The 19,637-nt window shown below is 57.6% G+C and overlaps 1 protein-coding gene and 1 long non-coding RNA gene across 2 annotated transcripts; one reads left to right on the forward strand and one right to left on the reverse strand.

Annotated features, from left to right (window-relative positions):
* Nucleotides 1-4,237: 4,237 nt before the first annotated feature.
* On the reverse strand, nt 4,238-15,128 carry SIX3 (SIX homeobox 3). Its single transcript, XM_087436419.1, has 4 exons — nt 15,074-15,128; nt 6,703-7,522; nt 4,694-4,853; nt 4,238-4,347 (listed from the first exon to the last, which is right to left on the reverse strand). The coding sequence occupies exons 1-4, from the start codon at nt 15,126-15,128 to the stop codon at nt 4,258-4,260; spliced, it is 1,125 nt and encodes a 374-aa protein (XP_087292545.1). The 3' UTR covers nt 4,238-4,257.
* Nucleotides 10,429-15,111, forward strand: LOC147915976 (uncharacterized). Its single transcript, XR_015553572.1, has 4 exons — nt 10,429-10,696; nt 13,248-13,379; nt 14,010-14,168; nt 14,882-15,111. It is a non-coding gene; the product is annotated as an uncharacterized LOC147915976 (long non-coding RNA).
* Nucleotides 15,129-19,637: the final 4,509 nt, after the last annotated feature.

The following is a 19,637-nucleotide window of genomic DNA, read 5'->3' on the forward strand; positions in this document are numbered from 1 at the left end:
CCCTGGCTGGTCCTGCAGCCTTCAACCCCAATCCCAGCCCGGACTGCTAGGCTCCTGTGCTTCCAATCCCACTATTGATCAGCATCCCACCCCGTGTCGTGGCAGCTTCCAGGTCATTTCATTTTAATCAGCTGTACGTCTCACTGGGGATAATCAACTACCATGGTGCTGGGCAGTCCATTCTGCAGGATTCAAGGAGGGCAAGAAAAGGGGCCGGGTGGGGGTTCAGGGCCAGAGCTTGGGTGGGGAGGGCGAGGAGGGAGAGGTAAGCAGGCTGGAAGGGGTAGATTGGCCTATCTTCCTTTCGGCAGATGGCTTCTAGAGCTCAATGACTTTGATATTATAGATTTTCCCAGTTTCGCATCCCATTCTGCCAGGTCGGGTTTCTGGTGCAAATTCCGGATTGCTGTTGTTTGTCTTTGAGGCGGGCAGGAACCAGGAGAATATCCCCAAATTGGCTGTTATTCTTCAAGCCCCTTAGACCCTCTCGAAGCCTGCCTCGGTACACAGGCCTATGCACGTAGAGAAGGCTCCGAAGCAGAGTGCGCTCACTGGGGTGCCAGGCGGAAGTGCTCTGTGCACAGGGCAGGGGTGCGCACAGGGTAGTGTGTGCCAACACTCTGGCATGCCAGAAGGAGAGGAGCTGGCCCATGAGCTGCCATGGGGCGCAGACAGAGGGGATAGACAGTTAACGTTGAGGCCTGCTTATCCAGCCTGACAAAGCCCACGAAGGCCACTGGAGAGCACACACCAGTGCACACACTCCCCCCACCAAGGCACAATCCGCAACATTCCCAGGCGGTGGAGGCTGTACACAGCAGCTGAGATGGCTTTTGCACCAGCAGAGTTTCAGTCAGGCCTAGCCCTCCAGCTCTGCCCCGGCAGCCTCTGGGACGTTGACTGCCTTGGCCGTGGCTTTGAGAGACCCAGAAAGAGAATGGCCAGGCAGCTGGTAAAAGAAGAGATCTGGCCAGAAAGGGACCTCCTTTCCCTCACTCCGATGTTTAAAGGGACAGGGGCCAAAACCAACGTAATAGAATTATCCGCAGTCTATCAGGGTAAAGGGCAAACTGGGGAAGCCAAAGAGCCTGCCCTCGGGTCAAAGAATACCTCTCCCCCTTTCCTTAAAGGGAGAGGAAGGTCGGTTTGGGGTGGGCAGCCTGGCGGTCATATCTGTGGGTTGACTAGAACAGGGGAACCCACACATATCCACACCAGAGTGGAGACCCACAAGATACATGTCCACTAGACAGAAAGGCCCTTCACACACAGCATCCTGTAGGCATCCTGGAGCCACTCCTTGCAGAACCAGGTACAGATAAACCGCCCAAGCCACGTGCAAATACCTACACTATAGGCAATATACATGAAAACACATACTGGGCACACACTGATGCACTGTACACTCATTTATATCAAACTTCACACACACACATCCCTTTCTATGCAGACCTTGATCGCACAGTGGAAGCCCAGCATTCAGAACCGCACACATGTACACCACTCACGGCAAGCACTCATGCCTCTCCTTTGGGAAATCTGTAGGTAAGGTCAGAAGGTGCAGAGTACAGTATTGGTATTTGTACAGAGCTGGGTAGAAACAGAGGAGACGAGAGAGAGTGATGAATGACAGATAGCAAGACAGACAGATAGCAGGCTGGTGATATCCAAAAGGGCCTAGGCTCCCAATGGTGAAGGCTGCTGTGGATCGTGATAGCCTGTTTTCTGGAGAGGAGAAGGAGGAATGGGCACTGGATGCCCCCAAACTTGTTTTCTCTCTCGTGTATGTTGAGAGAAGGAAGTATTTTAACGCCACAGATTTGGCCCCTGTCCTCATACAAGAAGGCATCTGCTTCCTAGTGTCACCAGCCAAGGCCCTTCCAGGAGTCATTATCCAGCAGTGACACCCCTTTCCTTCCACCCATCAGCTCTGGTTAGTCAGTTGGGTAGGGTCCATCCAGACTCTCCACACTGTCTGAGGCAGTCAGTTCTTTGGGTTTCTAGGCCCAAGCTCTGGGTCAAGTATGCGACAGGCTATTCAAAACTGAGGATAGGGGACAGAGCCCCTCATTCCAGACATCATTTTGTGCACCAGAACAGAGGCTCTAGCTGGGTAGAACCCAGGCAGCCCCTTCCCCAAATTCCTACCTCCTGGGCCAATACTGCCTGAAATGTGGCATCATGAGGAACATCTTCTAGGGCAGGGAACACATGCAGAGATTCTGACACTGCGTGCCAGGCCACAGAACTTGGAAGTGCTCGAGGTCATCTGGATGCCCTGATTGTAAGGAGGCACAAGGGAATCTTTCCTTCCACGCAAGCACACTCCTTGGGCACACAGGGCCCCACTTGTGCACCGGGGGCACCTCTGGGCCTGGCTGCCTTTCTGCCCAGCCTGGCCGCCTTTCTGCCCAGCCTGGCCTGCATAAACCCTGTGGTGCTGCCGCGGATGGGGACAAAAGGAAATTGGAAGTCAAAATTAGATTGGAAACGGGCGCGAAATTCCAGGCACGTTTCTCCCTAATCCTCCTCGCTTTGGAAATTGGACTTTCAAGTGAAGGCAAGTTTTCTGAAATTACCTCTTGGGCTCCTCCTCAGGGGCAAGCCAGCCTGGCTCAGAGCTGTGGAGCCGCCACCAGCCATGCCATAGCAGGGAACTGTGCGGGGCTCCGCCGGGGGTGGGAAGGCCTGGGGCCAGTGGATACCTGGTTAGCAAAAAGCGGTGGTTTTTTTGGTTTTCATTTTAAAGTATAAACTAACTCTGAAATATCTTAGGGGCTCGACAGTCTCCAGGTGATCCCAAAAGACGGGAAGAAATTTCAAGGAGACAGATGAGAGCCATAAGGCAAGTCATACAGTCACACAGACGCGCACACGGGTGTTGAGGTGGGGGTCCATCCTGATTCTAGGCCCTGAACTCCTCAAACTACCTCCTCCCCCGCTCTCTCTACCCTCCTCACCCCAGCTAGTTGTCTCCCCTCCCCCACCCCCCAAAAAGAAGACAAAACCTGTCAGCTCCGCTCTGGATGGATGCTTGGGTTTGGTGACATTGTGTGTTTCCCCTTAAAGAAAGAAAACAACAACAACAACAACAACCGAAAGACGCCAAACACACCCCAAAGACTCACAAGGGCCTCGGCAGGCTACAGTTCCTAGGGATCTCGGCCTGGCATCTCGCGCTGCAGAAACGGGCCGTAGCCCCCTCCCCCTGCGCCCTCTCTGCCTTTTCGCTCAGGATTTCGCTTTGGTTCTTTTCCGAAGGGCCTTTTCCCGTCTGCTCACCCTCCCACCCCCGGGAGAAAGCTCAGACCCAGCCGCAAAATTCTGGCCCAGCTCGGGCCGCGTAGCAGGAGTGGAAGCGAAGGCAGGGCCGCTGCACCCCGGGGCTGCGGCACAGGGGCGGACAAAAACACCAGTCTCCGAGAGTGATAAGAAAATGGAGAATACTGTATTTGCTTTAGAAAGTTTTTACATATAGATAAACACGCAGTTAAGATAACAGTAAAAGCGCCCTACGGGGAGTGAGAGAGATCTCCAAGCAGCTAAGAAATACTTGAAATAGCTTTTGCATAAGAATACTACGGTCTCACTCTCCGCTTTCGCTAGCGACGGGGTCCCTCTTCCTAACCCAGCCCGCTACGCCACGCCTTGACTGCCAGGTCGACGCCAGGAACACCGAGTGGGAGGAGAACCCCAAAAAGGAAGGAGACAGATGAGCAGGGAGGGAGGCAAAAGGAGGGAGAAGAAAGAAAGAGAAAAGGAGAGGAGAAAAAGCAATATCATATACAGGCAATTTCTACACATATATTACAAACTGGGAAAATGACCGATCATTAAGATATACATAATTCATATAAAATTTTGAAATAAAAATAAAAATCTGTTACAGTCATAACTATTCTTTTTCCACATTTATAACCAGTACCCACACAGGCAGTGACAGAGTGGAGAGAAAAAGGTGCTTACGAAGAAAATGATTGTCTGCTGAACAAAAAAACAGAAGATTGCCTCTTGTTTGACCAATACTTGGACTTAAAAACAGAGAGAAAGAAAGAGATCGAGAGAGGAAAAAAGAGACAGAGCAACAAAAGGCAGAAACATTTGCTATTTCCCTCTCGAGGAGTTTTTTTTAAAACAAATTCCGAGAACGGAGATGGCGGTTTTTTTTTTCTCTTTTTGTCTGTTTTGCTTTTGTCGTCTCGTCGTCGTGGTGGTGGTCGGTTTTTGTATAGTCGACTCTTTTTAAATCGTTTTAAACTAGAGAGAATATTTTCCCAGATACAAATAAATCGTCATGCAGGTGGGGTGCCGGGTCCGTGGGAACCGAAAGGAGAAGCCGTGCTTGTCCTAGAAAGTATACAATTGTCACCTCTTTTATGTTTTCTGCCCGCAACATCAGCGTTTGTGACTGTCTGTTGGCGTCGCGGTCCTTTGGGGTGGCCGTGGTGGTAGATGGTGGCTGGGGGTTGTTGATGGTTTGCGTTTAATTTATTTTTCTTGGTTTTTATAGATTTTTGGCTGGGGTGGGAGTGTGTGTGTACGTGTGTGTGTGTGATTGTGTATCCTGATTTCGGTTTGTTCTGGGGGTGGAGGAGGAAGAGGAGGAGGCTGAGGAGGAGGGGAAGGAGGAGGGGAAGGAGGTGGAGGGCGGCCTTGGCTATCATACATCACATTCCGAGTCGCTGGAGGTTACCGAGAGGATGGAGGTGCCGGTGTCCGCGCGCTCCGTCAGGCTGGACACGCTGGTGGTAGGGCTGGCCGCCGTGGACGGCGACTCTGCCGAGCCGTGCGTGGGGCAGCCGGGCTCGGCCAGCGAGCGCATGCCGCTCGGTCCGATGGCCTGGTGCTGGAGCCTGCGGGAGAGAGAGAGCGGCGCCCGCCCTGACACAGCGGCCCCGCCACCTGGCTCGGCCAGACCGCTTACCCCCGCCCGCGCCGCCGGGAGCGGGGCCGCAGCCAGTGCTCCCAGGCCTCCCGCACCCCGCGCCCTTCGCCACCGCCCCCGACTCCGCTCTCTGCGTTCATCCCCTCCTCCAGGCACCTGGCTGCTCCTCGAACGCCGCAGAGCCTCCCCAGCGCGGGTCTTAGCTCTCGTCTCCCCTCCTCGGGGCTCTCCAGAGCTTCCCAAGGCTTCCCACAGCGGGCGGGCCTCGGAGGAGAGGGAGAAGTTGAGGCCGGCCACCTGGGGAGGCCTGGGCTCACACAGCTATGGAGGCCGAGCCCCGAAGAAGCAGAAGTCCGGGAGGAACAGAGTGCTTCTTCCTCCTCAGTCCCTGCGACTCTTCAGCTGAGCCGGCTGCCCCAGGAGCGGTCGGGTCCCCGCAGTGCCTCCTGCTCCAGCTCCTCCAAACACCCCCCCAGAGCTGCGGGTTGCTCACCCGCTGCCTCTCCCGAGTAGGACCCGCTGGCTTTGCTCTCTGGATCCCTGCGCAGAGCGCAGGAGCGGGGGAAAGAGAAAACAGGGAAGCTGGGAGCGGGAAAGTGGGGAAAAGGAGGGAGAGAGACAGGGGGAGAGGACAGGAGGAGAGCGCAGAGCAGTCTCGCGCTGCCCCTTTCCTGGGCCAGGCTGCGGCTGCCAGAGCCTAGTTTCTGAGTTCTCCCCACAAGGAGGCCTTCACCTGGTCCTGGGCGCTTCTCCCGTCCAGCGAAAAGTTGGCTCCCCAGGCAAGTGTGAGAGGGCTGAGGGCTCAGACCTGGGCATTTAAACCTGGACATACTTGCTCACTCCAGAAACTCACACCCAGCCTCCAGCCCCCGCAGCTGTCAGCAGCTGGGCCCTGCTCCCTCGGGTACACCAGGCCCAGCACCTTCTCCAGCTGGGTAGAGACACAGGCTCCCGATCAGGGCTTTCTACAACTGCCTCCCTTCCCTCTTCCCTCCCCACTCCTTTCCCCTTTCCCCCTCTCCCTCTACCTATTTTTCTCTCTGCTTCCCCCAGGCCCAAGTCTACTGACCGGTCAAGCCCAGTACAACTTTGTGACTTTGTGGCCAACTTGCCGGCAGCAAGGCTGCTCCTGCTGGCTTCCCACTTTAGTGGACAGAGAGGATGCTCCCTGACTGGGGCAGGAGGGCTAGTGCGCACTCGCGGGCGCGCGCGCGCGCACACACACACACACACCCACCCACCCAAGGCCTCTCCACTCCTAGCCTGGTTCTCCTGCTCCCAGTCAGGCAACTTGCAATGCTGAGGGAAGGAGGCCCGCTGCAGGTGGCCAACAACCTTTTTCCCTTTGTGACAGGGACCCAGGTTCAGTTTCCTCTCCCTGACATCCGTGGATTCCTCCCCGGGTTTTTGCAATGCATTGAAATAAGAACCAGATGGCAAGGACGGCTTTCCTTCCTTCCCTGTCTGTAAGCTCCAGAGGAGCGCTGAGCTGGGGACCGGGCTGAGGAGGTGGCGCAGGTGCTGCACAGGGGTAAGGCTCCCAGGGGCAGGGACCAGGGGCTGTGGGCACGCAGGACCTCACACACACTCTCCACCCTGATGAAAGCCCTTCTCGGGCAAAGCAATCAATAAACCCACAGCCTGCCCCTCTTTCTGCGGGCTTGGGCAAGCCGAAACTTTCTCCAACTGGCCAGGGGGTCGTGGCTTCTCGTGTGCTTCAGCAGCCGCTCAAACTCTGCCCCGCCCGCCCCCATTTCAATCCCTCTCTCCCTCCCAGGCCCCGGAGACCGTAGCCAGGCCGCGGCCCCGCCACTGACCTGTTCTTGGCCGCCGCGGCGCGGTCGCGCTGCCTCCGGTTCTTAAACCAGTTGCCTACTTGCGTAGGAGTGAGGCCGGTGGCCTGCGCCAGTTCGCGTTTCTTGCTGGGGTTGGGGTAGGGGTCCTGCAGGTACCACTCCCGCAGCAGGCTCCGAGTCCGCTCCTTGAAGCAATGCGTCTTCTGCTCGCCGTCCCAGATGGTGCGCGGCAGCGGGAACTTCTTGCGCACGCGGTACTTGTCCACCGGGCCGAGCGGGCGGCCGCGCAGCTTCTCGGCCTCCTGGTAGTGCGCCTCGAGCCACATGGCCTGCAGCTTGCCGTGAGACTCCTTGGTGAACTTGTGGTTCTCTAGGATGTGGTAGAGGTCGCGGAAGTTGCCAGTGTGGAAGGCGACCACGGCGCGCGCGCGCAGGATCGACTCGTGCTTGTTGATGGCCTCGCACGCCCCGGGGGCCACGGGCAGCGACCAGAGAAAGCGGCCCAGCCGCTCGATGTCGCCCGTCTCCTCCAGCGTCTCGCAGACGCTGGCCACCTGCTCCGGCGAGAAGTTGAGGGTGGGCAGCTGGAACATGGACAACTCTTCCGGGGGGGCCCTGGAGCCGCCGCCGCTGCCGCCGCCGCCTGCTCCGCCAGCACCGCCGCCTCCCGCACAGTTCCCGCCGCCGCCGCCGCCTCCCGCGCCGCCGCCGCCGCCTCCCGCACGGTTCCCACCGCCGCTAGTCGCCAGAAGTAGGGAGCGGTGGTGAGAATCGGCGAAGTTTGGCAACAAGAAGTGGGAGGAATAGAGGTCTAGGGGGGAGCGGAATACCATGGACTGACCTGAGAGGAGAGGAGAAAATTCAGGGAGAGGAAGAGAGAGGGGAGGAAGAGGAGGAGAGGGGCGATGAGGACCAGGAGGAGGGAGAGGAGAGGGGGGAGGAGGAGAAGGAAAGGAGGGGGGAGCAGAAGGAGGAGGAGGGGGAGGAGGAAGGGCGTAAGGGACACCCACACCCCACACACATCCACACACACACACACCCGCGCAGCCACATAGAGAGGGAGGAAGGAGAGCGGCCCGGTGCGCGCGCGCAGAGAGAGAACCCGAGACAGAGAGGGAGAGAGAGAGGAAAGCGAGAGCCAACCACCGCCGAGTCAAGATTCAGCGATTCCACAGCAATCGCCCTAATGACAACAGCCTCATAATATCTCCCCTAAATCCACAGTGAGTGCAGCATTGAAACATTTTGTTTCGCTTTTCTATTGGTCTGCGGCGTGTCGTTGTGGCGTTGCCACGGCAACCGCTGCCAATCACTGTCAGCCCTGCCAATCAATACCGAGAACGTAAGGACGGTTTTACCACTTAGCCAGAGTGGGGGGGGGGGAGGGGGAGAGGAGGGAAAGAGAGAGAAGGGGGAGAAAGAGAATTTTTTTTTAATCTTCGCAACTCTTAATCTCGCCGCTTCCCCTTCTTCTCTCTCTCTTTTTCTCTCTCAGCTTTTCTCGCCGTCTCTGAGCTCCCTTCTTCCCTCTTCCCCAAAGAAGTTGATCCAGAAATTTAAAAAGCCATGGGCATAGAGTTGTTAAATGGGATGAGCAATTAAAGGGGGGATTTTGTGGGGGAGGTGAGAGGCTCCCTACACCGCGTGAAGGCCGAGGGCCAGCCTGCAAAGAGAGGCCGAGGGCCAGCCGAACTGGACTGGTTTGCACATGATGTGCACGTCGAGCCTCCTCTTTCTGCCTATGTGAGCACTAATAGTGGTGAAGAAGAAAGGCGAGATGAGATCATGGGGCCCACCGCGCGCTGACCATGGCCCGGCGGGATGCTGCGCCCGGGGTCCCGGATTTCGGGGGTCATCTGGTGCCTGGGAGCCCGAGCTCAGGACCCAGGGTGCTGAAAGCCGCTCTGGTCTCCCCCGTCTGCGATCATCAGCCACATTTACCCCAACTTCCTCTTCATTGGATCCAGTTCCTCTTTACCCTGCCCCCAGTCAAGGAGCCTCGATTTCTCCTATTGCCCTATATTTTAAAATAGCAGTAGAAATAACAGTACACAGCTTTCCTCTTAAAAAGCAACCCTCCTCTTTGTTTCCCCTCAGAGTTCAGCTGCCTCCTCTAGAAGCTGTGGAGGATGTTCCAGAGTCCAGAAGCCTGGGAGCCTTCTGGAGCCCCCCCAGATGCCCACTACCTCCATCCCTCGGAGGAGCTCTGGGCCTGCCTACCAGCCCCAGAAGGGCACTCAAACTTTGGAGGCCATCCCAAAGAAGCGGATAGGCCTGAAAATTGTTTGTTTGCTCATATCGTAAAGAAAAAATAATGAAACTGTCTAATTTCTCTAAGGAAAGTAACATTACAAACCTAAAACAGACCCCAAAAGGCCCATAAAATGGAGAGGGCCCTCCCTCCCTCTGGCCACTGCAGCCCCCAGGCCTGGCATGGGTATTTATTCTAAGGTAGGTTGCTTTTAAGAAGATGTAATCAGCGTCTTGAGCCGGGCCTCCCTTTGTGAGGTTTCTGTGTGACTATGGAAGTGTGATTTACGCAGATTTGTCAGGGTCAGAGACGTCTTTCCCCTGAGCAGTGTATATTTAGACAGGACTCGGTTTGGTGTTAAAAAGTGTATATTTTGAATGAGTTCACACACAGTAGCCAACAATGGCCACATTGTCGGCCCGTGTACAACGCGTATTGAAACGCAGCGTCCAGACTTCAACTAATCTGCCCTCAATAAAGCTGAAATAATTATCCTAAGCTGCCTTTCCAGAAGAAAAATCATTGAGGAATTCAAAACTTTTTTTAAAACAAGATCTTTTCTACATTCCGATGCAGATCTGGGGGCGAGGCATCGAGTCCACACCACTTTGGAGATCTCAATGAGGGAGGAGAGAAAGAGAGATTGAGAGAGAATTTAAATGGGAAACCTAACGTGACTGAGGCTGCGAGTGTCTCAGCCCCGAACCCCCCCGAGCTCGGGCCCTGCTTAGGCCTTGACTCCTGCAGCGCCCGGCCTCCTGGGCCGAGAAGCGCGAGCTGCATTGGAGGCCCCACAGCGGCAGGGAGGCTCTGGGCTGGGCGAGGGGGCCCATTCCGGCCCACTCAGCCCGAGGCAGCCGAGGGTCGCCGGTCCTAAACCCGCGGACTGAGGCAGGGAAATATTCGCCCAGAGGGGAGACCCGCCAAGCTCCACTTCCGGGCATCTCTCCCCTCCATGTATCTTCCTCCCGGTCCTGAGTCCTTTGCTGCTCAGCTGCGAAGCTCTGGGCGGTCGCTCACTGTGGGCCCAGAAAGAGCCCTAAGGTTGGGACACAAAAACACACTTCATCTTTTCTTCCCAATCCCTTTCTCTCGTAGAGGAAGGATTATAGGCTGAGGGGTGGGAGGGGGAAGGGGCAGAAGGAGGAAGCGGGGGAGGAAGGAATGAAAAAAGGTAGGGGAGTGGGTATTGTGCCGCGTGTGGGGGGGAGAATTCCTGCGGGTGGGTTTCCGAATATTGTGTTCAACTTTTTGAAAGCAGCTCGTGACCCCGAAACTGCATCCCCTGGAGCCGAGGACCCAGGCGCCGGGCGGGCGGGTGAACCCAGCCAGTCCCCTCCCCGTCCCCGCAATCCCCTCCTCCGGGTGGGGGCGACCTGGCCTCTCCCCGCCGCTGCCGGGCCAGCCGGGAGGGAGGCTGGGCAGGTGCCGCGGGCTCTGCCGAAAGCGCTGAAATCGAAAACCGTCGCCACTCAAGGAGAATTGGGGCTGAGACTCAGCTCGGCGACACCTCTGCCCACCCGCCGCACCCCGCCTGCCCGGGTGGCGGCCGCGGTTTGGGAGTGCAAAGCCGGGCGCAGGGAGGCGGCAAGGCGCGCAGCTTTGTGCGCCGGGCCCCGGCCGAGCGCGGCGGGCAGCCCCGGGCAGTCAGAGCCTCCCCGCAGAGCCGAGCTCCGCGCCGCCCACCGAGCCCCACTCGCGGCCCCGCTGCCGCCAGCGCCTCTCCGCTCTGTCCCGAAGCACCATGCCCGCCGCCCGGAGCCAGTAAGTTGGGAGTCCCGAGAGCGGGGAGGGAGGCGGGGCGGCCGGTCCTCGGCGTGGATGGCTGTGCTGGCTCCCGGTGGAGCTGGGAGCGCAGACTCCGCAGGGTCTTGGTTTAGGAGTGCTGACCGTGCGTGTGGCGGGGAGGAGGCTGTGGAGCCCCAGAGCTTCCCCTCCTAAATTCCGAGGCGCTGGGCGTTGGGGAGGAGAGTAGAGGCAGAAGGACCTCGGGTTCTGGGGCCGAGGCCGCTTCCCTCGCTGCTCTGGGGGCCCGAGGCGTTAGGCAGCTCGAGGGCTGGGAGGTGAGCCTGGGGATGCCTGGAGGAGGTGGCGCGCAGGGGGACCCTGCATCCTGGGTCTCCCAGAATGGGGACATCGGGATAGATAGGGCCTCTAGGTCTCCCCCGCCCTCTGGCCGTTCAGACTCCAGGATCTGGGACTTGGCACCGTTATAGGCCGAAGTCACAAGATTGCCATCATCGTCCCTTTTTCTATCCCGGCCCAGGCAACAGGAAGGACAGTGTACAGGTGTGCGTGGAGAAAGGGCGTTTGGGCTGGAGACTGTCCTTCTCGTACCAGGACATACTGGGCACTTATTTACCAGCAGAGGTGTCTGAGAGACTCCCAATCCCTCATTGTTTGGGGTTACCGGGAAAGCCAAGGTGTCTGCAAGCCTCTGAGGGAGGAGGACTCGAGGGCTGGGGCAGCTGCACCCACTCGGCCTTGCTCAGCTCAGTACGGCCGGTTTGTCCTGGGGGGCAACGCCCCTTCCGGCACCCAGGACGCCGGGAGGCGGGGGCTGGCCCGGGAGCCCGCAGTCTGGGCCTCCCTGTAAGCTGCAAAATGAGGCGCTTGGCGCGGGCGGCCGAAGAGGGCGCAGGGGAGCGCAGCACGCAGGCGGGGAGGCCGCGAAGCCCTTCAAGGACCCCGATTACTTTCCTTTGAATGAAAAACAACAACAACAACAACTGCTCCCTCCCTGCGCCCCCGCCCTCCGCCTTAGCCTCCGGGGACCCGCGCTCCGAGCAATTGTCGCCCGGGACAGTAAACACAGCTCAGTTGCCTCAACTTTCTCCGCACATAAAAGTTCCCGGCGTGCGGGGAAATTTGAATATTTGATCAGCCCCTTTGAGTGACCCTCATTAGCCTGGCGCCCTGCTAAGGCCCCGGCATTGCAAGAAAGCTGCTGGGCACGGCATTTGTATGCCTTGTTAGCGCCGCTTAATGAAGCCGCCCCGACCGCTCAAAGGCGGCCTCCGTAGCCGGCGGCGCGCACCTCTCGGCACCCCGCTCTGCCTAATGAGCCCCACCACCCGCTGAAGGCCCCTCCGCCCCCACATCCTCAAACAAGAGAAGTCTGGCTCTGTCTTGGGCCACCGCATCTCCCACTGCCAGGCCCAGGAGAGTGGGCACAAACTGGGCCTAGCTGGCAGTGGTGACCCAGCCCCAAGAGAGAGGGGTGGGAGACTTGTGGGATGTGAGCCAAACAGGTTGGGGGGGGGGGTTTTGCGGCCTCAGATTCTAGCCCAGGGAGTGCACTGCCAACCCCTCCCAAGAGGGCCAATTCTCAATTAGTTACCTTAAAGATGCATCTGGACTAATGTTGGGGTGGCAGAGGGCAGATGCCCAGGGGAGGGCCAGCTTTCCATCCTCCTTCCTCCCCAAGTTCCTTTGGTCTCCACTGCCCAGGAAGCCCCCTACTTCTTTGCCGGGATCCCCTTATGAAAGCCAGAGCTGGTGTGATAGGGCTTGGATTTGAGAAGGGGTGGGCATGCCCAACTCCTCAAACCATCATTGCCCCACCAAGCACAGACCCCAAATAGTCAAAGGTGATAGCATTTGGCACTAGGGAAGGCAAGGAAGGTATCACAGCTTACCTTGTCCACCCCCCCCCCCCCAAGGAAGTCATCTCTTGATCTCTCTTTAATCATGCTTCCAGTCTTAGGAAGAAAGTGCTTTAGGCAGGGCCACCCTGTCCAGGACTGACTGGCTGCTAGGATGAGACTGGGACTAAAACAAGTCTGAGGGAGAGGAAGAGAGGGAGTGCTCCGGAAGGAAAGGGGACCAAAGCTACCATCTACTTCCCCTTTTCTCCGTGGGGCAGGTGACATGGTTGGCCAGCAAATATAAGGAACTCTATTAGAAGTTGTGCTTCAGTCCTCTCAAAGAGGTGTAGACTTCCTTCCCTCTCTGCCCTCCTCCGATGCCTTTTTCCCTGGACAGCTGTCACTCAAGGTCCCTCCTTACTTACCCAGCTCTTGGGCTTTTAAGGGTTACTTTTGGGGGGGATTAATGCACTGGGCTTGGGAAGCAGGCTGCTCTCAGATCCACACTCTGGGCCTTCTGGAGGTGTCCCCATCCACATGCCCACAATCCCTCAGACACAGCAAGCTAGCTAGGTTGGTAACCTCAGGACCCCATTCCAGGGCGGCCACCTCTAGGAATGAGTGGCACCCAACCAGCCCTTACCCTCTGCCAAAGGCCAGATAGGCCCTGAGATAGCAGAGCTTTCTAAGTCTATCTGGTTTGCCTCTCTCCTCTTTCTCTCCCTCAGCTTAACCGGCATGCCCCGCCCCATTTCCCATCCCATGACCCCTAATTCGAACCCAAACTGACGATCTTGAGGGATCATGTCTGCGCTGGGCAAGATAGAGTGGCCCGGCCTTGATCCATCCGAAGGGCAAAGGTAGGAGCTGGGAAGCGAGGGGTGGACGCTGTTGGAGAGAAAGGGGACCTGAGGCGGAGGGTAAAACTCAGCTCTGTGGCCCCAAGGCCAAGCCCACCAACTGCTCAGGGGAGGAGGCGAGGGGAGGGGGCTATGAGTCCGCGGGCTTCGGTCGGGGCAGCAGGGACCTCAGGCGTCGGCGTGGGGGGCTAGATCCAGAAGAGAGGGGCGGGGAGGCGGGGGTCGGGGGAGCGCGCAGGGCGGAGGGGGGGTGCGGCTCTTTAAGAGCCACACGGCTGGCAGGAGAAGCGCGGGGCCCGGTGCTGGTAGCGCATTGACCCCGAAGGGGATTTAGCGGGAAGGGAGAGGCCGGGCTCCAGGGGCTTTGTCCGGGGGCGACCAGAGAGGCCGAGGCACAAGAATAAGGAGCGACCGCGTCATGAAAGGCCGCGCGGAGGCGGCGGCGCTGCTGCTCTTGACTTCTGAGCAGGGCTTAGAAAGCCTGCCCTGGCTTAAGCCCAACTGCCGGAGCTGGGCCATCAGCACCGAGTCCTCGGGCTCCGAGCTCCCGGCCTTGGAGCCTAGGTGGCGTGGGATGAGCGGGGCACTGGGGTGGCGCGGGACCTGGCAAAGTTGCTTTTGGCTCTACAGCCACCTGACCCTAGAGCAGAGCTGCGAGCCTGACGGGCCGCGCGGAGCATGGCCAGAGAAGGAATTTTCTTTTTCCAACTTCGGCTTTTGGTTTTGCGTATCCACCTCGCACAGCTCTGGAGCTGGCCAACCCCCAATGGATTCTCAACAGGTGGCGGGGTAAGTCCATTTAAGAATTCTGGTTATATCTTCAGCCCCTCCCCAGCCCCCTTCCCTTTCCCCTCCCAGTTGCCCCCCTGGCCGCCCCGAATTCCCTGTGCTCCTCCCGCGGGAGGGAGGAGGAAGTTGGGGGGTGAGCGGCGCCCTGTCCCTGGGGGTCGTCAGGCTCCCAGTTCCAGCCCAGGACGGCTGGCGGGCGGCCCTCGCGAAGCTCCACCCAGTACCCCCGGGTCAGGATCACTCTTAGTTGTGGGCCCTGGTGCCCCACGGTGTCTTGGGGGGGCGGTAGGGGGGAACGCGTCGCAGCACCTCCAGAGTGTAGCCGGGAGGAAGGGCGCGGGGGACCCTGTGGACAGGCGGCCTTTGTGTAGGGGTTTACGGCAGAAACCCAACTATACACTCTTTTTTATGGGAGACCCGGGATCCGGCCCGCCCGGGGGAGCCCGCGCCAGCTATACAATAACCCGCACAAGAGCGTCTCAGCAGCCGGGGGTGGGGATAGGGTGGGGATAGGTTGAGGAGGTGGAGGAGGCGAGAGAAGGGAGGAGGGGGAAGCAGAAAAAGGCAAAGGCAAGACATCGGGGCGTCCGAGTGAAAAGTCGGAAAATGTCCTCAGAGCGCGCAGGAAACAGAGGCGCGCGCGCTCACGGACGCACATACCCTCTCTCTCAAACACACACTCTTACACACGCCCTCACACCCACTCCACCCAGGTAGCCCACGCACGCAGTCCTTGGCAGTGCAGGGTCGCAAGCCCCCTCGCCCAAGGAGAGACCGGAGCGGAGCCGCCCTCCTACTCCCTCCCTCCCCGGCTGCCAGGAGCCCTACTGCCAGGCCCCCGGTGCCCCGAGAATGACTGGGGAAGCTGGGAGGGCCCCAGGGCTGGGGCGCAGGGAGGATCTTACCTGCGGAAAGGTAAGGGAGGCCGGGAGCAGAAAGCAGCGGCGGATAAATATTCATTAGGAAGTGTAAGTGTCTCCTTTTAAACCGCGCGGCGCGCGCTCTGGCTCCTATCTCTCCCTCCCTCCCTCTGTCCTCTTCTGAGGCTCTCTCCCCCTCTCGCTCAGGCTCCCCCCCCCTTTCCTGCGAAATGCCGGGTGGATCCCGGTCTAGCTAACCTGTTGGGAAGCCTGAGCCGCGGGCAGCGCCTCCACAGCTGTTTGCCTTCGCTCTTGGGGCTCGCGTTCCCCATCCTCCCTCCCTCTTCTCGCCCAGCCCCTCACCCCCTCCTAAATTACTACATCATTAGCTTTATTTTCCGGTGGGTGTGTGTGTGGGGGGGGTAGTAACGGCGCAGCCCGACACCCTACCCCAAAGCAGGGCGAAAAGCTGGAGCTATGCGAGGCTGCCCCAACTCCATCCCCACCCAACATCCCCACCCACTCGTTTCTTTTTTTCCCCTCTTTCCATCTCTACCTCCATCATGTACCAACCCAACCCCACTATCCCTCCCTCCCCAGCCGCCGCCAATCCGGATCCCGGGCTGGGTCGGCAATGAGATGCAAGGTCTGTAGATCCGACGCGCCGAGGTTGGGACTTCACCCTGCTCTGGATGGGGGTAGCACTCCGAGTCCTCCTTTCCCACGTAGTTTTCTAGCTTGACTCTGAGTGGGCACCTGGGCAGCTTGGGCATTAGGATCAGAACACGGGGGCGCACATCACGGGCCTCATCCCGCCAGGCCTCAGGGCCCCCCCAGGCCTTGGCCCTTTGACTAGGCCTGGGAGGCTTCATGGAGGGTGGGGGAGAGGTGGCCTCACTTTGTGCGAATGCGCAGGAAAGACAGACCGACCGACCGACGGACTGGCGATGGCCTTTTACGAACAAACTGACCTGAAGTTAGCTGCAGGTCCACATCTTTCTCACACTCACGAAAAAACACATCTACAGGATTCCAGGAACGCACAAGTCCCCGCACGATCCCTCGGAGAACCGCTTCCAGCCGCCCGCCAGCAAATTCACTCCCCCATCCCCGCCCCCGCACGCCACAGGCCAGCGCTCCCGCGGGCCTGGGAGACTAGACGGCGCGCGGCTCCACACTGCGACTCCGGGAGGAGGGGTACATCGCAAGAGCGCCCCAGGACGACCCTGGCCACCCTTCTTGGTACACTTCCTTCCCGCTCCAGTCGCCTAGGTCACTCCCAAGGGCTCTAAGGGATGGCGTGGCCCCAGGGTGCGTGGGGATAGCCGGAACCCGTGCTCCGACAGCTAGCTGAGGTCTGAGCGCCGAAGTGGGGGCGGGAGGAGGGGCCGAGGGGGCGGGCCCAGGCCAGTTCCCAATTACAAATACAGCTGCTCCCGGGAGGCCGAGTAGGAGACTTTCGCCCCTAAACACGCATATCCCTCTCCCCGAGGCGCCATGACTTCACTGTCGGGTCCTGCACCTTCCCCAGGATCCCGGGGTGCACTCGGCCATTTGGTGGTCTGGGTGGGGGATGCGGTCGCGAGCCGCGAGGCCACCTCGCGACCCCGCCCCCACTTTGGCCCGGCCTGGCCGAAATCCACCAGAAGTCCCGGAGGCTGTTTCCACCCTCCTGGAAGAGAGCGAGGCGCTGGATGGTCGAAGAGCCTCCCTCCTCCTGGAAGGTTATGAAGTCGGGCAGATGAAGGTGTAAGAGCGGCCTAGAGGGTCCTGGGGCCGGGAAGCTGTATTGACCTTGCAACCCACCCAAAGCCCCGAATTTGCACACCTCTTCCTCCCGGTGCAGACCCGGGAGGTCGCACACGTCGGAGCTTGGGCTTAAGCTGAGTCACCTGACTGCACAAGGAACGTACACGCAATTGTACTCGAATACACACGGGAGAATTTGAGGAACGCTAACAGCAGAATTGAGGGAAAAAGTGTCCACAGACAGAATTATTAGAATGCGTGGGTGCGCACCCAGTTGTCCAGTGCCTTCGCGGAGTGACCCCAGCCACACGGGCAAATGTACAGGAAGCCACGCACGGGGAGAGTGGGTCGACGGAGAATGCAGGCCGCCAGGCCAAGGGCTTCCTGCTAGAGGGACTTTGGATCTCGAAGGAGAAGCTTTGTTGAGCCTACAGGGTAAAAGGTTTCAGGTCAAGTCCTGGAGGTTAGAAAGAGCACCTCATCCACCCTAAAGCTGACCCATTTGCCTTCCTCTCAGCTGGGCTGGAGACACCCACAGGAGGGCAATCCAGGAAAGATTCATTTTGACCGTGATTTATTTGTTATTATTATTGGTTTAGGAGATTGCATTCCTAAGGGGGATGGGGTGTAGAGCATAGATGCCCTCACTCAATGCCAGGAGATTCCTGATTCTTAACAGGAACGTTCAGCTCTAACCAGGGTTCCAGAAGCTGGAGGGTCCTTATTTTGCCCCTTTCACTCCTCTTATCCTAAATTTAACCGTTAAAAGAATCTTAGCTCAGCTCCACACCCTCCTGCCCTCGCTTCCATCTCACTTCCCTTTATAGCAAATAAGTCTGGAAAAGAACACTCCAAAGCAAACTGAATTATTTGGTTTACTGAACTAATTTTCTTTGTGAGATATTGGGAAGTTGTTACCCCCTGCTCCCCCATCCCAGGCAGAGCTTACTATCCTGACCAAGCTGGGGAGTTGCAAAGAGGGATTCCCAGAGTGGCTCTCCCAAAAGCCCTCAGCAAATGCACAGACTTGTTTTTAGTTTCAGCTCCGTGTGCCCGCCCAGACCCGGTGAACCTTCCAGACAGTAGCCACCACAGTTTTCCTGCAAAAGTCAGGCACACTGGATGCAATGGTGCCCTCCCTTCCACTTGGCCTCCTCCCCAACTCTCTCTCTAAAAGTAGAGAGTAAGTTTGGGAAGATTCTTTTAAACAAAAAAAGAGGACTTACTGAGCTAGCAAGTCGGATGACCACCCTCCAAGGGGCAGAGGCAGGTCTGTCCTGTGAAGAAGAGATGAACCATCCAGAAAACACTGCAGGAGGACGTGGTTAAGTAGATGTAGTTGCCCTAGAAACGGAGGGGGTGTGGGGGTATGAGTAGGGAAGAATTTCTTCCTCTTAGGGGCAAACACTGTATCCTTTTCTCCCCCCCCAATATACACTTAATTCCTTAATTTTAGCAAAAGTTTGTTCTTGTAGTTGTTTTGAACAATAAAAAGTGAAAATCAGTTTAGAATCAATTAATATTCCTTGGAAGGGCAGTTTCTTCCAGACCTTTTTCTTTCCCTAGGTTTGTTTTTCCTTATTCCCCACTAAGAGTCCACCTGCTGATGCACAAAGAGGTGCAACAGGACGAGAGAAATGAATCAGGAGACCATCACTCCCAAACCCGAAGTGTAACTTCCATCCCCTGCAGCTGAGATTCAGGACACACAAAAAAGACAAACTCCTTTACCTTGGGGACATTTCTCCTCTCTCAAGGTAGTTTATTTACAGCCTTTCCAATAATAAATGACAATCAGCATTTTACAGTTGGAGATGTTTGCTATTATCAATTAATTCTACAAGATTCTTCAAACTCCGCCTGATTTCTAAAACTGCATGTACATAGCTAAGCTCATTGCAACATTTATCACTCAAGCAGAAAAGCAGCTCGTTTTCTCATAGCCCCAAACGCCCGTGTACAGTCACTGGAGCAATTTATTTTTCTCTCTGTTTCCTAAGCGCCCTTGTCACCTCTGCCCGAGCCACAGGGCTCAGGGCAAAACAGGGAAGGTTTGTGACCTTTTGAGTGGGGCGCACTGTGTTAGCTTTTTTGTTGCGGGGAATTCTCAGCGATTGCGTGTTTTCCTTTTTTTTTTTTTCGGCCCAAAATGAGCCGGCTGGAGTTGCCTGCGTCTTCCTCAGCAGAAACCCGCCGCATAGATAGAAGCTAACCATTTCCGCTGCCCCGGGCAAAAGGCTGAACATTGTTATCCCGTCCAGGGCTGGGGCGGGAAAGGGTGGGGGGTGGTATGCGGGTGGGGGAGGGGACAACCATCACCTTCAACAATAAAATAAAATAACCAGATACCCTTTTAATCCCTTCCATTAACGGTGTCAATGTGCTAGAGAGGCCGTCTCACCTCCATAGGTGTCTTCACCCCCGGAGGGCCCAGGCTTCCAGCCACAGCCCAACACCGGGCCCGCGCGCCCGAAAGGAGGTGCTCCGACGGCAAAAATCCCATACATTTTTAACTACAGTGATTACTAAATTAATAGCAGGCACTAAGACAGATGTCAAAACGTCTTGAAAATGTTTATCTGTGAATAATTGAGAAGGTGGTGGGACGCATTATCTGATTGTGTAATGAAATATGTATGAGGAACAGCTGTTTGCAACAGTCCCCTCCCGCCGCCTCCTCAGCCCGGGCCCTTCCCTTGGAAGCGGGAGTCGCGGCGAAGTTGGTCGCCCACTTGCGTCCACTTGGGAGCCCGCTGGGCCCCTCGGGGCTGCTGGCAGAGCTGTGGCTCCAGCGTGCCCCGGAGTCACCGCCTTTCCTGACAGAGGACATCAGCAATGAGTCACCCCCCCAGCCCGGCTC

The sequence above is a fragment of the Ceratotherium simum genome, chromosome 11 (genome assembly GCF_057802395.1).
Source record: "Ceratotherium simum simum isolate JZ-2026a chromosome 11, ASM5780239v1, whole genome shotgun sequence".
NCBI classification, from domain to species: Eukaryota; Metazoa; Chordata; class Mammalia; order Perissodactyla; family Rhinocerotidae; genus Ceratotherium; species Ceratotherium simum.